At 45.9% G+C, this 21,785-nt stretch overlaps 1 protein-coding gene across 6 annotated transcripts in view; it reads right to left on the minus strand.

The window, feature by feature from the left end:
- The window catches only part of LOC141085423 (cell adhesion molecule CEACAM8-like), a 188,500-nt gene that overhangs the window by 43,530 nt on the left and 123,185 nt on the right, over window positions 1-21,785 (minus strand). For all 6 annotated transcript variants that reach the window (XM_073570783.1, XM_073570781.1, XM_073570780.1 and 3 more), the window contains 2 exons: window positions 15,837-16,103; window positions 11,959-12,216 (listed from right to left, as the gene is read on the minus strand). In XM_073570783.1, the coding sequence (XP_073426884.1) occupies window positions 11,959-12,216; window positions 15,837-16,103 (525 nt within the window). The remainder of the gene's footprint in view (window positions 1-11,958; window positions 12,217-15,836; window positions 16,104-21,785) is intronic.

Below are 21,785 nucleotides of genomic sequence, written 5' to 3' on the forward strand. Positions count from 1 at the left end.
ATGTGAATGTGAACAGAGCAGGAGACCTTGCCGGACACACATCAGGAGATCAACTGACGGGACTGAGCCACAGTAACTCAGGAACAAGTGTGAATTGTGCAGACGGCACGTCAGAGCAGCGACTGGCGGGGTTGGAGGCCAGGGGAAATACTAGAGACAGTGGAGCCAGAGGCCTAAGTTGAGCACAGTTACAAATCTGTAGTAGTTTGCATGTGGATGGAGCAGGAGACATTGCAGTCTACACAGCAGGGGAACAGCTGGCATTACTGAACCCCACAGACACCGTAGCGAGTGTGTTTTTCTCTGTGAAGATGGCACTTCTGAACACCAACTGGCGTTGTTTGAGCCCAAGATGAGGCATGGAGCAGGCTGAGGCCTGATGGTGTTGGCATGTGGAGGCAGCACTAGACTTTGCCGTCTACACAGCAGGGGAACAGCTGGCATTACTGAACCCCACAGACACAGGAGCTAGTGTGTTTTTCTCTGTGAAGACGGCACTTCTGAACACCAACTGGCGTTGCTGGAGCCCAGGATGAGGCATGGAGCAGGCTGAGGCCTGATGGTGTTGGCATGTGGAGGCAGCAGGAGACTTTGCCGTCTACACAGCAGGGGAACAGCTGGCAATACTGAACCCCACTAACACAGGAGCTAGTGTGTGTTTCTCTGTGAAGACGGCACTTCTGAACACCAACTGGCGTTGTTGGAGCCCAGGATGAGGCATGGAGCAGGCTGAGGCCTGATGGTGTTGGCATGTGGAGGCAGCAGGAGACTTTGCCGTCTACACAGCAGGGGAACAGCTGGCAATACTTAACCCCACTAACACAGGAGCTAGTGTGTGTTTCTCTGCGAAGACGGCACTTCTGAACACCAACTGACGTTGTTGGAGCCCAGGATGAGGCATGGAGCTGGCTGAGGCCAACTTGCAGCACGTTTTATAGAGGTAGTAGACTACTACTGATTGTAACTGTGCTCCACTATGGCCTCCGGCTCCACTGTCTCTAGTATTTCCCCTGGCCTCCAACCCCGCCAGTGACAGCTCTGAAGTGGCGTCAGCACAATCCACATTTGTTCCTGTGTTACTTGGCCTCAGTCCAATCAGTTGATCCCCTGATGTGTGTCCGGCAAGGTCTCCTGCTCTGTCCTCATTCACACTACTAGTAATGGGAATGTGGACAGAGCAGGAGACCTTGCCGGACACACATCAGGGGATCAACTGACGTGACTGAGGCCAAGTAACACTGGAACAAGTGTGGATTATGCGGACACCACTTAAGAGCTGTCACTGGCGGGGTTGGAGGCCAGGGGAAATACTAGAGACAGTGGAGCCAGAAGCCTAAGTGGAGCAGGGTTAAAAATCAGTAGTAGTTTGAATGTGGATGGAGCAGGAGACTTTGCCGTCCACACAGCAGGGGAGCAGCAGGCGTTACTGAACCCCACTAACACAGGAGCTAGTGTTTTTCTCTGTGCAGACGACACATCCGAGTGACAACTGGCTGTGTTGAAGCCCAGGGATTATAGTTCAGGTGGTAGAAACATGAACACAACAGGATACCTGGATACAGTTGCCAACCGATTATTTAGTCGGGAAGAGGACTGGCAAATTCTGGGGAGATCCAGGCCTTGTTCATTTTCAGAAAAGTAAGCCGGTCGACGTTATCGGAAGAAAGTCGCGTGCGACGGTCTGTTAGTACACCACCTGCGGCACTAAAGACACGTTCCGATAATACACTGGCAGCAGGGCAAGCCAGCACCTCCAATGCATACTGGCTAAGCTCTGGCCATGTATCCAGCTTAGAGACCCAAAACTTGAAGGGGGAAGAGCTATCTGGGAGTACACTCACAGGGCAAGACATGTAGTCTGTCACCTTCTGACAGAAACGTTGCCTCCTGCTGACTGGAGCAGTCAGTGATGGTGTAGACAATTGTGGCGGACACAAAACTTTGCCACATTTGGGCCATAGTGGTCTTGCCTTGTGCTGAGGCACTGTCTCTGCTCCCTCTTTGTGCCGAGTTTCCTCCACTTGCTCGACGCACAGAGGTGCTTTGTAAAGCACTAGCACCACTGCTGTCGGGTGGAATGGAAAACATGATGGACTGCACCAGTGTGTCTTGGTACTCTCGCAGTTTACGCTCCCGGTTCAACGTTGGTATGAGGGTTTGCAAGTTGTCCCGGTAGCGAGGATCTAGGAGGGTGTACACCCAATAATTAGCCGTGTAGAGAATGTGGGCGATGCGGCGGTCGTTTCTCAGGCACTGCAGCATGAAGTCAACCATGTGCTGCAGACTCCCAACTGCCAAAGAACCGCTGTCCCCTGCTTGAGGCGTGATCTCTGCCTGCTCTGCATCACCCCACCCTCGCTGTACATACTGACTAGAGCTTTGTGTACCTCCCTCCTGTGGAGAGATGTCTTCCTCCTCCATCGACTCCTCCTCATCCTCCTCACAAAGTGTCCCCTGCCTAGGCCTTTGTGAGGAAGCACGTAGCGCAGACTGTCCAGAAGCAGATGGCATTTGGGACTCCTCATCCTCCACCTCTTCCAAAACCTCATCCCTTAGTGCTTGCAGTGTTTTTTGAAACAGGCAGATAAGGGGGACAGTCATGCTGACTAGTGCATCATCTGCACTCGCCATCCGCGTGGAATTATCGAAGGCACGCAAAACAAGGCAGGTGTCCTTCATAGAGGCCCACTCAGTGGTGCTGAAGTGTGACCGGCGCACATTGTGACTTGTTTGCGCCTGATGCAGCTGGTACTCCATGACTGCTGCCTGCTGCTCACACAACTGCTCCAACATATGTAACGTGGGTTACATACCTGGTGGGTAGGTCACATATGATGTGATGTTGCGGAAGGCGTAATCGGCGCTGCAGAGCAGCAAGGCGCGATCTTGCTGTGCTGGAACGACGCAAGTGAGCGCACTCTATGCGGACCTTGTGCAGCAGTGCATCAAGATCCAGATAGTCCCTCAGAAAGCTCTGCACAACCAAGTTGAGCACATGTGCCAGACATGGGATGTGAGTGAGGTTGCCTAGGCCAAGAGCTGCCACCAGATTTCGGCCATTGTCACACACTACCAAGCCCGGCTGGAGATTCGCTGGCACAAACCACATGTCGCTCTCCTGCTTGATGGCATTCCAGAGCTCCTGCGCTGTGTGGCTTCGATTCCCCAAAGAAATTAATTTCAGTAAGGCCTGTTGATGTTTGGCCACGGCAGTGCTCATATCGGTCATAACAGGCTTCTGCTGCGCGGTTTCAGAGGAAGTGGAGTAGGAGGAGGAGTCAATATGCACTGACTGGATTCCTGCAATCCGTGGAGTTGGCAGAACACGTAGCGCGCCACTCTCCAGATCTGTACCCGGCTCCACAACATTAACCCAATGGGCAGTGAGGGAAAGGTATCGTCCCTGTCCATGGTTACTGGTCCATGCATCAGTGGTCAGGTGGACCTTGCTACTGACGGCGTTTAGTAGCGCATGTTTTATGTTTGCCTCCACATGTTTCTGCAGGGCAGGGACAGCTCGCCTGCTGAAATAAAAGCGGCTGGGCACGGTGTATTGTGGGACTGCCAATGCCATGAAGTCCCGGAAGGTGTCAGTCTCCACCAGCCTGAATGACAGCATTTCAAGGGCCAGTAGTTTGGCAATGCCAGCATTCAGAGTCTGTGCTCGGGGATGGTTTTCAGAGTAAGGCCGCCTTTTCTCCCATGCCTGTGCTACTGATGGCTGTCGAGCGGCCTGGGAGTGTGAGGATGACTTGGAACGTGGTGCTGTGGGTGGAATGTCACAGGGTCTCCGGACAACAGTGCCAGAGGTTCTTCCTTGGCGATCCTGTGAGGAAGCCGAACCAGCTGTGTGTGAGCTGGAGGAAGCGGCCCCAACACGAGCTGAAGAGGTGGTAGGTGGTGCTGTACATTGGCCTACGTCTTCAGTGTGTCTGTGTAACTCCACCTCGTGCTAGGTCCGCACATGTTTCCACATATTAGTGGTATTGAGGTTGCTGACATTTTTCCCTCTTTTGACTCTCTGATGACACAGCTTGCATTTGACAAAGCAAATGTCATCTGCAACTGTGTCAAAAAAGGACCACGCACTGCAAGTCTTGGGAGCTCCCGTTTTGCCTTTTGAAAGTGGAATGCTCCTAACGGGTGCCGAAGTGGAGGCTACAGGCAACCAAGTCTGCCCCCTCCCTCTGGTTTTGGCCGTTCGGGGAATCTCTTCCTCAGAGCTGCTCCCACCACCTTCCTGTTCCTCACGCCATGATGGGTCAAGGACCTCATCATCTACACTCCCCTCTTCAAACACCTGCTTCTCCTGGGTTGTCTCGCCAGCACCGTACGCACCAGAAAGTGGTAACTGAGTCTCGTCATCATCTGATGCGTACTGAGGTGTGCTGACCATAGGCACTGGCCCACCCGCCTCTTCAGATTCAGAGGGACAAAGAAGTTGCGCATCACTGCATACTCCCTCTTCTTCACATTCTGGAATGCTGCTTGGCTGGCCCCCTCTTTCCAAACCAACAGATTCCGAGAACAGAAGTAGAGACTGTGATGGCTCCTGTCCAGGGCTCTCTGACAGCCTGGGCATTTTGGCAGGTGGTGAAGAGACAGATGGTTGATCTTCGGTGCTCTGGCGCTGAGAGGATGTGGAAGTAATTGAAGTCGATGCGTTAGCTGCCATCCATCCGACAACGGCTTCAATTTGTTCCTCCCGCAGCAGTGGGGTACGGTGAGGTCCTACAAAGCTGCGCATAAAGGACTGTTGCCTGCTAAAACTGGGGGATGCTGACTCACTGGTGCCAACAGCAGGCACAGAATCCCCACGTCCTCTCCCTGCAGAATCCCCACGTCCTCTCCCTGCTGAAACTCCACGCCCACGTGCCTTACTCCCTGCCTTTTTCATCTTGCTAGACTGAGAAAGATAGGCAGAAAAGTACAAAGGGGGCCTTAGTGTGCTTATTCCTGAACAGCTGGTTACAGGTACAGTCATATGTAAAAGTTTGAGCACCCCTATTAATGTTAACCTTTTTTCTTTATAACAATTTTGGTTTTTGCAACAGCTATTTCAGTTTCATATATCTAATAACTGATGGACTCAGTTATATTTCTGGATTCAAATGAGCTATCACAGGTATAATATTCTCTGATGTCATATTTTTTGCCTGTGTGGGGATGATAGACATGCATATGCTACTGGCAGGATCAACCAGGTTGAACGAGATGCGCACAAAATTTTTGGAGAGGGGATATCCACCTAACTTACTGAATAACATAGATCCTTGCTCCCCTCCCAAACCAAAGGTGACTAATAGTATTGAGCTTTCCGATACCGCAAGTATCGGGTATCGGCCGATATTAGCTGTATCGGAATTCCGATACTGACTTCCGATACTTTTTTCATATCGGATACCGGAATCGGAAGTTCCCATAATGCTATCAGCCCGCTCGCTTTGATTCAGCCAATGGGATTCCTCAGAAGTGTGGGCACATCCTGTTAGGCATGTAGGCATGTTAACTATTGGCATGGCTGTGATTGGCTGCTGAAATGTCATGATGCACTATAAAAGCCACCGCCGCCGCCATTTCTGGTCACTCTGCTCTGAATTCAGTTAGGGACAGGCTGCTGTTGAAGACTGTGAGGGACAGTTAGAAATAGCGATTCTCAAAACAATATTGTGCTTTACGCAGGCTACATAAACCACCACTGTAGCTTGCTTTTCCCTAGCAGCAGTGTTCACAGCTGTCTGCAAGGGCTGTGTGAGTGCAGCTCACGCTGTGGAGTGGGTCCTTCAGCCACATCTGGTTGTAGGCCGCCCAGCGTGCCTCATACATATTTTTCTTTTCGAGCTGCTTATTTTTAAAAAATTCTATCTAGTGTGCTTCCATCCGTATCCATATACGTTGCTTGCAAACACTAGTAGTAGACAGCGGAGCCTTTCTTTCTGCAGCCTTTCAGTGCTAGTGCCCACTTAGCTGCACTGTTCACGGCTGTCTGAGAGGTCTCTGACTGTGTGTGAGTGCAGCTCACGCTGAGTAGTGTGTCCTGCAGCTACGTCTGGTTGTAGGCCGCTCAGCGTGCATCACTGCCTCACACATATTTTTCTTTAATTGCAGCTCATTTTTTCTTCTCCTATTAGTGTGCATCCATCCATATCCATCTACATTGGTTGGTTGCAAACACTATATAGGAGTAGATAGAGGAGCCTTTTTTTCTGGCTTGTGCCCTTCAGCTGCAGCCAGATTAGTATTACCCAATTTTTTTGGAGCCTCATCTTTTGCATTGTAGGTTACCTGCCTGCATTGTAATAGCGCCAGAAAGTTGGTGATACTCTGATTTTCAAATCTTTGGTCACATCCTTATAGTTTTTTTTCCCCCAAAAAAAAACAACAAAGTTCACCAAACACTACATTTGAAAGTTGTGTAGGCCACATTAGCTCCCATTAAAGTGTAGTCGACACACACTTGATAAAATTAGTGTTTCTTATACAGTCATATGTAGCTCATTTGTGATATATATTATCAAATGTCCATGTGGCTTACTTAATGTGGGGGAAACCACACAACATATAAGGGATCGGATATCTAAACACAAACACAAATCCACCATCAGGTGTAAAAACATGCTCCTTCCGATCCCTTATCACTTCATCACTGCGGGCCACACCATTGCACAACTTAGGTTTCAAGCTGTGAAGCAAATTCATCCGCCATGCAGGGGAGGTAACCGTATTAATCTATTAAAAAGAAGGGAGGCCTACTGGATTCACGAACTTAATACCCTGGCGCCTAAGGGTTTGAATAAGGACTATGATGTACAGTCATTCCTCCAAACATGATTTGGCTACACTTATGTTTGTGAGCTATCACACTATCTGAACATCGCAGAACAAGGCATAATCTGTATGGTATTTACTCTATTAGGTTTGTGGATACAATTTATTCTGCTTGCCATTTCATTAATTCTGTATGCCTAACACTAATTTGAGATCTTCTTCATTACAGAACCAACAGTTGTGAATGTACTTGAAATCACCGTCACCAGAGCACTGAATATCCACCGCTTCTATCCTTGGCACTTTCTGTACTCGTGCCTTGCTAGTTACTACGGCAACCAAGTCACCACGCTGCACCTCCCTGCAAACCGGCCCATTCATCAGTATCTAGCACACACACAGGTGGACAGGTCCCACCCACGCCTCCCTTCCATCATCTCTCAGCGCCTGGAGCGCATATTGATGTTAATGGAGCGCACGCTGATCCACTTCCGGTTGCGCACTTCTGCCCAGCCTCCATGCTTGTCAGGGATATAAACCCTGATGCTCCCCAGTGATATAGCGCCACTGATTCGCGGTGGATACCACGTCCACCAGCCATATTCAGAACGGTAAGACCTTAGGGGCACTTTCCTCACTTCTACCGCTATGGTATATATTTTTTAACTCATTAATCCAGTCGCTTATTGTGGTGTTCTCTCTTATAGAGAGACGGTCCTCGGTGCCTCCTCACCCACCGGTATGCAATCTAGGCATCTCAATACACACACTTACCACGGACTATCACCTTGATATTACAGCAATGCCCTCTCCCCTTAGGTTTTTTTCTTTGTGCCCAGTTTCTTTGAGCTTACAGTACAGCAATTGGTATGTGTCTCTCTGCTTACTGATCTTGATCTCCACTATTGGTGCTATTCCTGCCTTTACATTTTACATACTGTGCCAACATGTGCCTTAATGTGATCGATGTCTCTGCATTTGATTATGATATATTCTTTTTTCTATGTACCCGGATACCTTGTACAGTATATAGCCACCTATTTATTTTTATTTATTTCTTGATTCACAGTACAATGAAGAAAGTCATAGACCGAAATGTCTAAATGTTTGTACTGTACTTCATTAAAATCACCTTTCTGCATCAAAGTCCACGAGTGTGTGCCAAGTTTCTATATATAGCAAGTCACTGATTGGGATCCTACTTGTGCACCACAAAAATTGTATAAGGGTTGTGCCAATGGTCTTATCTGCTGTCATTTAAATCAAAGACAAAATGATTGTGCAGTAAAGGCAACTCAAGAAACTCTTAAATATTTTTTTTAGGTACGATTATGCTATACAATGCATCATGTGGTTATTGTTTTCTCCACCTACAATGTGAAAGGCAAATTGGACAAAATTTCACACAAAATGCCAAAAATCGGCCAGACAAAATTGTTGGTACTCTTAACTTTATATTTGGTTGCACACCCTTTGGAATAAATAACTGCAATCATCACGTAATATAACCATCATCAAGCTTCTTACACCTCTCACCACTCTTTTGCAAACTGGTCTCTCATATTTGAAGAGTGCCTTATTCAACAGCAAATTTTAAGATCTCTACATAGATGTTCAATAATTAGATCCAGACTCATTGCTGGTCACTTCCGAAATCTCCAGCACTTTGTTTCCTTCAATTTTTGGGGGGCTTCTTGAAGTATGTTTGGGTCATTGTTCTGCTGGGAGACCCATGACCCTAGGATGCAAACCTAGCTTTCTGACATTGGGCACGACATTGCAACCAAAAATCCATTGGACATCTTCAGATTTCATGATGCCTTGCAGACAGACTGACTGCTAGATGCAGCAAAACAATCCCAAAACATCTTTGAACCTCCACCATATTTGAAGGTTGGTGTGCTCTTTTTTGGAGGTCTCATTCTATTTTCAGTAAACAGTAAAATGATGTGTTTTTACCAAAAAGCTCTATCTTGGTCTCATCTGTCCACAAGACGCTTTCCCAGAAGGATTTTGGCAAACTGCAGTCTAGCTTTTTTATGTCTGTCAGCAGTAGGTCCTCCTGTGTTTCCTGCCATAACGTTTCATTTCATTCAAATGTCAATGGATTGTTCACGCTGACACTGATGTACCCTGAGCCTGCAGGACAGCTTGTATTGCTTTGGTACTTGATATTTGGTATTTGCTTTGATTGGGGCTGCTTATCCACCAGACTATCCTGCTTTGCAATCTTTCATCAACCTTTCCTTGCTGTCAATGTCCAAGGAGATTAGCTACAGTGCCATGGGTTTTAAACATTTCGAATATGTTAGTCTCTATGGACAAAGGAATATCAAGCTCTCTGGAGATTGACTTGTAACCTTGAGATTGTTCCAGAAAACAAAGCATTTCTCCCAGAGAATGCAACAATTTTAGTTCCCAATTCCTCAGACAGCTCTCGTATCCTCTTTCTGTTCTCTATGCTAAGTGTGGAACACACAGAATTCAAAGATTGAGGCAACTTCTCTCCTTTTTATCTGGTTTCAGGTGTGATGTTCATATTGCCCACACCTGTTACTTGCCACAGGTAAGTTAAAATGAGCATCACATGCTTGAAACAAAGTTCCTTACCTACAATTTTTGAATGGTTTCAACAATTTTGTCCAGTCCAGGTTTGTGGTTTTGTGTGAAATGATGTCCAATTTGCCGTTTCCCCCTTCTGTTTTTTTTTTGTGTTGTTCCAACACACACAAAGGGTTTAAAACATGTATAACAAAACATTTTGCTCTCAGTAGGATAAAACAAGATAATCTTGTCAAGATCCCTTTTAATGGCTAACAAAATTAAACTAGATGGGCATTTCCTGAAGGAAATACATGGTGCTTGAACAGCGCTGCCAGTTTTACACCAGTGTATCAGGTGTCGACTTAAGAAAGTAAAGTTAGAATATGAATGTTGTGTATAGTGATAGCACAACCTGGGATTTGTTGTATATGAAGCCAATGGGGGTGATGTAGTGATCTCACCATCATATAATATTGGGTGCAGGCTAAAGGACCTGTGTGATGTCACCACCATTTGCTTCAAGGGGACGCTGGGACCCACAATGATGAAACGAACGGGGTCCGGACACTTGTGAAAAACACGCAGACTGTCCTAGGCAGAGTCTGTATGTAAGAAATTGTGGCTGCTCAGTTTGATTTATTGATTTCACTAGAAATTCTGATTGCAACGAATAATCTCTCTAGCAGCAAGTTCTCACAGGTAGACTCTGCTAATGTACAGGGGACACTTTAGTATGTGGCGCCCAAGACCCACTTTGCGGTGCGTGCCCACTCAGGAGCCAGTCTGGTTCCCAAGGCCCCTCAGAAACCACTTTGGTGCCAATGAACCTAAGGAGAAAGTCTGGCATGCAGGGCCCTGCCTCTGGGTAGCCATTTTGGCCCCTTGGTAGCCACTTTGATGTGCGGGACCCCTTGTTAGCCATTTTGGCATGTAGGAATCTTTGGTAGCCACTTTGGTGCACACAGCCCCTCAGTAGCCACTTTGGCCACTTGGTAGCCACTTTGGCACATTCGGCACCTTGGTAGCCACTTTGGCTACTTGGTAGCCACTTTGGCCCATTCGGTCCCTCTGTAGCCACTTTGGCCACTTGGTAGCCACTTTGGCACATTCGGCACCTCGGTAGCCACTTTGGCCACTTGGTAGCCACTTTGGCACCTCGGTAGCCACATTGGCCACTTGGTAGCCACATTGGCCCATTCGGCACCTCGGTAGCCACTTTAGCCACTTTGGCACATTCAGCACCTCTGTAGCCACTTTGGCCACTTGGTAGCCACTTTGACACATTTGGCACCTCGGTAGCCACTTTAGTACATTTGGCACCTCGATGGCCACTTGGTAGCCACTTTGGCACATTCTGCACCTCTGTAGCCACTTTGGCCACTTGGTAGCCACTTTGGCACATTCGGCCCCTCGGTAGCCACTTTGGCCCCTCGGTAGCCACTTTGGCACATTCGGCCCCTCGGTAGCCACTTGGTAGCCACTTTAGCCATGTTGACACATGCTGCCACTTTGGCGCTCCGGGCCTCTCAGGGGCCACTTTGGCACACTGGACTTCTAAAGCCACTTTGGCGTCCGACTGCAGTGATGGCGAACCAAGGGTTTGATGGAGCACGATTCAGAAAAGGCATTTTCCAATTTGGCCATGAAAAGGTTGGAATAGTTTGGTGCAATTTTTTTGAGTCGTTTACAATCCATGGCACTTTAGCTAATCTTCTTGGATATGGATGGCAGAGAAAGGTTAATGAAAGATTGCAAAGCAGGTGAATATTGCAGCCTCAATCAAGTTCCCAAGAAATTGAAGCAGTCCTGCAGGCTCAGGGTGCATCCGTCCACATGCGACAAACTAAACGCTATGGCAGGAGATCCAGGAGGACCCCACTATTGACGCAGACATAAAAAGCTAGACTGCATTTTGTCAAAATGTATGTAAGTAAGCCAAAGTCCTTCTGGGAAAAAGAGTCTTGTGGACCAATGACACTAAGATGGAGCTTTTTGGTAAAGGATATCATTCTACTGTTTACTGAAAACTAAATGAGGCCTACAAAGAAAAGAACACAGTACCTACAGTCAAATATGGTAGAGGTTCAAAGATGTTTTAGGGTTGTTTTGCCGCCTCTGGCACCGGGTGCCATGATGGTGTGCAAGGCATCATGAAATCTTCAAGAAGTACTCAGAAATTGATCTAGATCTCATTGAACACCTGTGGAGAGATCTTAAAATTGCTGTTGGGAGAAGGCGCCTTCAAATATGAGAGACCTGGAGCAGTCTGCAAAAGATACAGTGGTCCAAAATTCTAGTTGAGAGGTGTAAGAAGATTGTTGGTGGTTATAGGAAGTGATTGATTGCAATTATTTATTGAAAGGGTGTGCAACCAAATTTTGTTGAGCCCATTTTGGGGGTTTTGTGAGAAATAATGTCAAATTTGCCTTCTTTTTCCCCAAGATACACACAAATTAAATAAAAATGTGTACAACAAAACAAAACGTGTAATTGCAATAATTTCCTGGGTGAAATATTTCATTTTCAGGAACAATTTTAAGGGTGCCAATACTCTAGGCCATGACTGTGTACCAATATGATATATACTGTATGTATATTATATTCGTAGATAGGATTCTTTAATGCTATCGTGCTGTGTATATTTACCTGCAGTCACATTTACATATACAGAGTCAGTAGCCGTGCGGAGAGTCACATTGTTCCTCACCACACACGTGTACAGTCCTTCATCCTCGGGTGCAGCATTGCTAATAGTATATTTGTTTGTTTTTTCCTTTATGTCTGTGCCATTACGCTTCCATTGGTATTCGGGAGGTGGGACAGAATCAGCAGAACATGTTAATGTGATGGAGGAACCGGGCCTCACAAATGCTGCGCCTTCTATTTGTACTTTGTCTGGGCCATCTGTTTAAAGAAAAAAGAGGAACAGATACAATAAATACAGCAAATTAAAAAAAGAAAAATGAATTAGAATGGTTTCCTACTTAAAGGGAAGGTGCCGTGTTTTTTCATAATTTAATGTTAAAAAGAAAATAGTATAAAAAGATATTGTCCCCTAAGCTTGACTCAGTGGTGTGTATGTTTTTTTTTTTTTTACTGTATTAATGCAGCCACTGGGGGCTGCCATCTTACCTTTCTGGGTGCTGAACGACACTTTCCATGCTCATTTACGGCAGTCCCTGGGCATAAGACATAACAGTCGGCTGTGAACTGGCACACCTCTGTGGGCAGCTCAATTCAGAGCTGTAGGTGTGGCCAGGCGCCATCTTATAAGAGCCCAGTGCTTACCTTTTAGCCCCATTTACACTCTATTGCAAGCCCTGGATGCTGTACTGTTCCAGCATAACAGGGCTTGGATGTTCACTCTGCACATACCAGCTGTAGGAGAGGAACCAGGACGAGCTCCTGGAGACCAGCTGCTCCTGCTCTTGCAAAACAAAGGAGGAGCTGCTCCCTGCTCTTTTAAAACACTTGGCAATCTGCTGGACATCTAATCCTATCCTGTGTGATACTGACTGCTGAGCTGTGTATCCAATCCTCTCCTGTGTGATACTGACTGCTGAGCCGTGTATCTAATCCTATCCTGTGTGATACTGACTGCTGAGCTGTGTATCTAATCCTCTCCTGTGTGATACTGACTGCTGAGCTGTGTATCTAATCCTCTCCTGTGTGATACTGACTGCTGAGCCGTGTATCTAATCCTATCCTGTGTGATACTGACTGCTGAGCTGAGTATCTAATCCTCTCCTGTGTGATACTGACTGCAGAGCCGTGTATCTAATCCTATCCAGTGTGATACTGACTGCTGAGCATCTAATCCTCTCCTGTGTGATACTGACTGCTGAGCCGTGTATCTAAACCTCTCCTGTGTGATACTGACTGCTGAGCGGTGTATATAATCCTTTCCTGTGTGATACTGTCTGCTGAGCCGTGTATCTAATCCAATCCTGTGTGATTCTGTCTGAGCCATGTATCTAATGCTGTCCTGTGTGATACTGACTGCTGAGCCATGTATCTAATCCTCTCCTGTGTGATACTGACTGCTGAGCTGTGTATATAATCCTCTCCTGTGTGATACTGTCTGAGCCATGTATCTAATTCTCTCCTGTGTGATACTGACTGCTGAGCCGTGTATCTAATCCAATCCTGTGTGATACTGACTGCTGAGCCGTGTATCTAATCCAATCCTGTGTGATACTGACTGCTGAGCCATTATCTAATTCTCTCCTGTGTGATACTGACTGCGGAGCCGTGTATCTAATCCAATCCTGTGTGATACTGTCTGCTGAGCTGTGTATCTAATCCTATCCCGTGTGATACTGTCTGCTGAGTCGTGTATCTAATCCTATCCCTTGTGATACTGTCTGCTGAGTCGTGTATCTAATCCTATCCCGTGTGATACTGCTCTCCTGAAATACTCTGTGCTGCTGTCACCCTGCTGGTTTTATGTGTGATATATATGGTGGTATTGTGTATGATCTATATGGCGGTATTATGTGTTTAGTATATGGCGGTATTATGTGAGAACACTATGGCAGTATTATCTGCTAAAAGGGGACCCATTCTAGGGTGGTTCTGGCTGAGCACGTGCACACGGGTCAGGGGTAATAGGTGCAGTCAGAGGAGGGCTGGTGAGGCAGCTGAAGAGAGGGGTCTCATTTTTATCGTTACTGTATGACTACATTTCCCCCAGCCTGCTTCCCAGCGTCACCCATCCTCGGTGACCGAAGACACCATTCCTCTCCTCAGATCCTGTCCTGGCGATGTGTGAAAGCGAGGCGACAGGGGCCTGATGTATGATGGAAGGAGCAGGGCGACAGCAGCACAGAGTATTTCAGGAGAGCAGTGTGCTGGTCTATGGGGGGCACCCTGTTCGGTGCCAGGGATTGTACATAGAGCGCTGTGTTTTATACACATGGATGGATCGTCTGCTTGTCTGCTCCACAGAAATCTAGGAAACATTTCTGCTGATTGATGGCCTGTTCTGATCCAGACTTTACATTGAATGACAGTCAGTAACTTTGCAGGCCCCATCAAAATGGCTGCTCACTGTGTTCCTAAATCTCATCCTCACTTTTCCCTTAGCAAACACCCAGAAGGGGAGGAGAGGAGTGACATCACACCCATGTCAGCAAATTCCACCCATAATTACTGCAGGGCAGTAATGTGAGCTAGTTGTACACTAGGTTTTTGTGCCAAATTTCAGTAGCTGCTCCCCCTAGGGTTAACAAGTGGAAATGCCAAACTTTTTAAAATTATTTTTCATATTTTGCAAAATTAAAAACAAATTATAATATTTTTTAAGAAAATGTAAACATTAATTCTTTACATTTTTTCAATTGCTGAAAAAAAATGTTTTGGATGTCACCTTCCCTTTAAGCGAAACATCAATCTAATAATTAAACATTATAGTCCTTGACCTCAAACCTGGGTCACATTCCGCACATACATTTAAACAACCATACCCTATACGGATACTAGGAATGTTTCAAGAAAAGTTTTTTTTATATAAAAATAAATTAGTCAACATTCAAAGTTTACATAATATAGGTGCTCATAGATCAATCAAAAACGGGTGGGAATAAAAAACAAGCAGCCAGGTCACAGCAGCCAATTTTAGAAAAAAAACGGATCCGCCAAAAAAGGGGCGGATCCGTTTTTTTCCCCCATAGACTTACATTAGCGGCAGATCTTGACTGACAGTCGTCCGTCCCACCCGTTTTTTGACGGATCCGTCAAAATGTTAGCATCTCCCGGGCGGATGGGACGGACGATGCAACTTTTTTTGCAGCGATGGTCCGCTCTCTCTCTCACCCCTTCCAGACCGCGATCGCTTTAAATTTCCAGCGCTTTGCATCTTCGGTGGATCCGACCAAAATAGCGGCTGCTGACATCCGTATGTCACATAACGCAGGCGGATCCGTTACTTTTTGTTTTTGGCGGATGTCAGCTGACCGCCACCAACGGAAATGTGAAACAGGCCTTAGTAGAATGTATGGAGGAGTCCGGAAAGAAAGGTTTTGGCTGAATGATTGGCCAACGGCTATCAGTTGTGTATGATGAGCTTTACTGACTCGTAGGTAGATCCTGCAAACTAACTTTCCCTTTTTTCTTCCAAACTCTAAATTTGTAAATATGAAAGTGGTTCAGTTTAGTTTTTTAATGGATCAGACTGGTATGACAAAAAAATCATGCACTATATGACCCTTAGGTATGAATAACTTTCTAATGCAGTTTTACAAATAGTATATACACAATAAACTCTTACTTTTTGTATAAAGCTCCTATCTAGACCTATGTACAGTATCTACACGACCTTGGGAAAAAAAGCTCTATGTGAAGTTGGATTTTGGAGGTCCTGCTTGGCGCCCTAGTCTCCTTATCTTTGTTGAACCTACAAACAGAATAAAAGGAGGTAGGTGGAAAACCCAACTGCAAATCAGACTACACAGTGTTTTCCTGCGGTCTGTAACTACATCTATAGGAAACATGTTCACACCAGTATAACTCTGATTGCTACTCACAGGGCACAGTCACTGTGTACGGATCACTGGTACTGGCGCTGACAAGGTTCCGAGCTTCACACCGGTATTCTCCTGCGTCTCCTCGTTTAACACTGGAGAAGGTAAGAGTCTTGTTATCTCCAGATAATTTGGCTCCAGATGGAACACTGGCACCAATCCTGGTCCACCTTATGGTCGTTGCATGTACGGTGTTACAAGTTAGGGTGAATGACTCATTTTCCTTGGGTTGGGTGGTGGGTGCTGTGATTCTAGGTTTTACGACCGGTTCTGTAAATAAAGTAAAAGTAACATGGGAACAGAAATTATGCATACATGGTTTGCGTTATCATTACTTAGATCCAGTATTGGGATGAAAAAAAAAAAAAAAAATAAAATTATATATATATATATATATATATATATATATATATATATATATATGAATAACAATAATAATAATACAAAATAAATAATAGCGGATCAAAACATCTATTTTTTGTGCATTGTCTCACTTCCAACTGGTCAATTTAAAATGAGGAATTTACAAAAAAAATTATAATATATATATGTATTCTTTAATAAATTAACTCCATGCAGAAGAACATTGTAGTGGCATCCACATTCTAGATGAGAGCGAGAGTTTTGAGAAAGTACAGAGGTTCTCCTGTCCCACAACATTTCAGCTAAAGGTGCTTCTACACCCAATATAGCTGCCAACAGAATGCTAATTTGACCAACATCTATATCTCCCTTCTCTCCGTATTCGAGAAAGCTTGCCAATGTGGTAGGGGCCCAGATTGGGGGGTGGACCACTGCTTACCGCGCACAGACGACACAGAGGCAGATTTCAGTTGCAACAGGTCCGGGTTTTATTGACCGTCCTCCTGACGACCGTAGCCATACACCACAGTTCCTTTACAGCTCTCCGTACTCAGGCCCGGGTACCTTCACCTTCCTTCAGTTGTGGTGACGCTCCTTGCGGATCTTTCGCTGGGGCTGTCCTAGACCTATCTACCACCAGCGCTTCACCTGCCCGAGGTCGTCGTCCAATCGGTACCCCCGGGGCCTCGTCTGTCCTGCGGTTCTTGATGTCAGGGCCACCCCCCAGACTGTCTCTTCCTGTCAGTCCCCTGGTCGAGCTCTCCACCGTTGTCAGTCTTCTGCTCCTGAGCTCCTCCCGGGACTAGACCAGCCTGGAACCCACTCCTGTTCTATTTATCCCCCTCCTCGGGAATTTCCCTCCTGGGTTCCTATCTCCCTGCCCCCCATGACTAAGTGGTTTCTATAGCCTTAAGCTGCTGTCAAGTCCTAAACTACACTCCCCCTGCCATCTTGTGGACAAATCTAGGTATTGCACTCCCTTTTCTATCTTCCCCAGCTGTTACCCTTCTGTCATTGCCAATATCCGTCTATAGTGCACAAACCGTCCCTTCTTCCTCCAGTCAAGTCTGTCCGTCAAGTCACCTTCCCCACACCTTCACCAAATTTTCATGCTTTTCAGGGGTGGACATACCATTGGTGCAAACTGTGCAGCCAAGCAAGGACCCAAGATATGAGGGGACAAGTTCTACCTCCAATGCAGGTGGAATTGCACATTATATGAGCTATTGGACTCTAAAAGGGCCCATATATTGTTCTTGCACAGGGGTCCTCTACTGTGATGTGTTTTCGAGCGTGAGAGTGGCGTAAACCACTGCAAGACACTTCTAGCAAGCAGACATTTATCTCCACTGATTTGTGTTTTTTGTGGCAGCTACCATACGTCGTAGATGGTCAGGAAATCCCAAGAATATTGGAAAGCGTTTATCAAATGGTTGGATGTCTTTTGCCTTTAAAAGGAATCTGTCACCAGGTTTTTGACCCCTAATTTGAGAACATTATGATGTGGGGGGAACCCAGTTTCCATTGATGTATCACTTGCAAGGCTGCTTGCTGTAGTTTTGATAAAAAAAAAAAAAAAAAAAAAATCACTGATGCACAGAATGGGTTGTCTCGTCTAAATCGATAAGTCTACAGTCACTGTGTGACTGCAGACTCATGAACCCCCCCCAGGTACATAAACTGTGCGCTGTGGGGAGTCACCGGTTTCTGAACCGAGACTGTTGGGTATGTATGCATTATACAAACTCTCAGCCAGAGCCCAACTATTGGCAGTGGCTTCACTAAATACACTTGTATTGAGAGGCCACACCTAATGGACGGCTTCAACTCTAGTTGGGGCGCACCCTTGCTCAATACAAGTGTATGCAGACTTATCAATTTGGACCGGACAACCCCTTTAACCATGTCCATGTACACAGTGGTTTTCACATTTGCATGAAAATGATACAAAAGTAGCTCGCACAAAATACCCATGGCCACACATTGATTTTTGTTATTGGAAATCCTTGCACTTACCGACTGTACAAGCTGTGATTGATAATTTATATTCAAACGATTGATGCAATGATATGTTGTTATCTCTAGTAAATAATAGTTACAAAACATTCTCACAGAAATGACTTGAGAAGTGTATTAGCGTTATATATACTATTGTTTTATGTTAAATATTGTAATTGTATTATTTGTACAATAAGAATTTTATTGGATTCCTCTTTCCCCACTTTCCTCTCTTATCCTTCCCTCCTTTCCTCGCTTTCCTTTACTATCCTTGTGATAATTGTTACAAAATTAATAAACTATTTGGAAAAACAAACATCGATTTTTTGGTCTTGAAGTGACTATTGGTGCCCCTTATTGGTCAACTGTTCATAAAATGAATTTTGGATTTAGATTGATGGAAAAAAAAATGATATTTAAGATGAACACATCACTCCCTGCTACCATAGAGACTAAAGTAAAGGAATAAAGAAACATTTTTGCCATTCCACCCTCCTTCTTATATCATCCTTAGACAGGATATCTCAGTTCTTCATCTATAGAGAAACGTTTATATCTCATCTTTTGTTTAATCAGACGAGGGGTCTTAGACTGAAGAATTCTTTTCTCCTTTCTTAGTCTGCTTGAGTGTTTGTGAACGGCTCAGATCAGATTTTGCTCTACTCCGTCAGATATAGAATAAGTTTTATAGTTTATTTTTTAGCTGGGTTTGACCTAATTTAATAAATAACTTGTAAATAAATTCTCGGAGTGGTCTTATGGTCTTCACACAGTTCGAAAGCGCTCGCGCAGCGAGTGGTTGCGTAAGCAAGGTCACCGGGGATCATCAGCTATGAACTCTTGTGACTAGAGTTGAGAGAAACAGGTCGGTCAGATTCAAAAATCGCCGACTTTTGCCAAAGTCGGGTTTCGCCGATCGAAACCCAACCATAGCGTGAGGTCGGCCATGAGGTCGCCGATCAGCGCGCCAAAGTCGCGTTTCAAATGATGCTTTCAGCGCCTTTTCTCACCCAATGATGGAGGATGCACACTGTGGGCAACGCGATGACATGCGCAGCGGCCACCACCATCTTAGAGAAGGACATTGAAGTGATTGGCTGGCTTTGTGTGGCGTCACAGTGAGTATAAAAGGCCGTGACTGCCGACCGCCATCTTACTTCTGCCGATCTTAGAATAGGGAAAGGTGCTGCTGCTGATTCTGAATAGGGAGAGCGTTAGGCAGGGAAGAAGAAAAAAAAAACTGCTTCTGCTGATAGCACTTTTCACTGTACAGTGAGTGTGCAGTGATAGGGGAGGATTTTTGTTGTGTGCAGCAGCGCTGGTGGTGATTAGGCTGCCTTTTAAGGCTACCGGCTAGCTGCATTGCTGTGTGCACACTGCTGTTCAAACTGCTTTTTCCAAAGCACTCCAACTTTTATTATTTTGTCCGAGTGAGTTACTGAGCGTTCATTTTTTCACACACCGTCTAGCGGTGTACGTTCCTCACACACTACCGTGTACCGGCTGGTATCACGGACAAATAGAAGCTATCTGGGTGTGACTCTGGAAGAAAAAGCCGAGGAGTTTGTCCTTTTTTCCAGACCTACACCTTAGAGTCGTGTCCGTTTTTCAAACAGTTTCGTATATCTGTTGTTTGATAACGGTCAAAACTAGACAGACAGTATTCAAATACACGGAGCTTGACAATTTTTCATACACACCGTATAGCATTGTACACTCCTCACACACTACCGTGTACCGCCTTCTAGCACGGACAAATAGAAGCTACCTGTGTGTGACTCTGGAAAAAAAGCCGAGGAGTTTTTCCAGACCTACACCTTACAGTCCTGTCCGTTTTTCAAACAGTTTCGTAGATCTGCTGTTTGAATAGGGTCAAAAAACTAGACAGAGACAGCGCGCGTGTCATTCCGTATAGAAATACACGGAGCTTGACAATTTTACATACACACATTGTATAGAGCTGTCCGATTCTCCAACAGTATTGTATATCTGCTGTTCGCATTACAGTCACTTTTATACCTAGTCAGCGTGTGTGTGTGTGACACTCCGTAAATATATATACGGAGATTGTTAGTTGCACAAAAATCATACACAGCTGTACACTTCTGATACAGTTCCGTATATCTGCTTGTTGGATTACGGTCCAATACATACTGTGAGAGCGTCTGTGACTAACATAATATATACGTTGATTTAATTTGTTTAATACACCTTACACAGCTGGACGCTCCACATACAGTACCATCTCTCTGCTGGTATTCTTGGTACATTTTCTCAAGCATGAGTAAGTATGGTGGAAGAGGCCGCAGACGTGGGCAGGGGGAGCAGCTGGTACTGATGGTGGTGGTGCATCGGCTGGTTCTGGCAAAAGCACAATAGCAGCTAAGGCAGGAGGTGTTGAGCCTGTGTCATCCTCTGGCCCAAGAAGGCCTGTAAGGTTGCTTTTTCCTGGAGTAGGAAAACCGGAGCATCAGGAACAGGTTTTGGCATACATAGACGAAACAGCCACCAGCTCTATTGCCTCCTCTTCTGAACGGTCGAAACCTGCAAGCACGGAGTCATCAGTGCAGGGTTCTGGTCATAAAAAACACCTTTCCTTGTGTCCTTCACCCCCACCAAAAGATAAGGATGCGGCAGCCCACACTTCAGATTACTCTATGGAGCTCTTTTCACATGCCATGCCTGGGTTATCCAGGCAAATCCTGAATTCCCCAGTCCAAGATGAATCTTACATGGAGTGCACTGATGCACAGCCACTGCTAGATGATTCTGCTGGTACATTGACCCACAACACTACATTGCCCTCGCAGTCTATTGAGCCAGAATCTGACCCTAATGAAACCCAGGTGCCCCTTCCCGAATACTATACCACCTTACACGGTGACACAGAGGAAGGTAAAGAGAAAGGTGCATATGACTTTGAAGAGGAGGTGATGGATGACCCAGTTCTGGACCCGGATTGGCATCCATTGGGGGAGGAGGGTGGCGCTGGCAATAGTTCAGATAAGGAGAAGGATCCGCAGCAGGCATTGACATCGCAGCAGCGGTTATCTAGCAGGCCCGTAGCTGTCCTAAAACGTGGAACAAAAACTAAAAGAGTTGCAGGACAGCTTGACCAGACGGTCAACTTAGCACAGCGTGCAAGGCCAGAAAATGTTTACCATAGTAGGAAGAGTGCAGTGTGGCACTTCTTTGTCCAAAATCCTACTGATGAGGCAAAGGTTACCTGTAAGAAGTGCAGAAGGACCTTTAGCTGAGGTAAACAACTCAGAAATTTGAATACCAGTTGAATGCTTAGACATTTAATCAACATGCACTTGCAAGCGTGGACGGACTACAAAACCTCAGGTAGCACATGTGCATCTGCTCCAACTGAAGGTAGCCAACAATGCTCCATCGCTACCCCCACTGTAAGACCACCGCCACCATTAAGCACACCACCAGCACTAAATGTGGAAGTGTCGTCGCAATGCCAAAGAACTCAGGGAATCACAATGATTTTGCAACACAACACTGAATCTAGGCCATCACCACCAATGCCATCACCAACCCCCTCTCACTCCATCCGGTCCAGCGCTACTTTCCCCATAT

This window comes from Dendrobates tinctorius, unplaced genomic scaffold (genome assembly GCF_039654945.1).
Source record: "Dendrobates tinctorius isolate UK_male_01 unplaced genomic scaffold, ASM3965494v1 ptg000028l, whole genome shotgun sequence".
NCBI classification, from domain to species: Eukaryota; Metazoa; Chordata; class Amphibia; order Anura; family Dendrobatidae; genus Dendrobates; species Dendrobates tinctorius.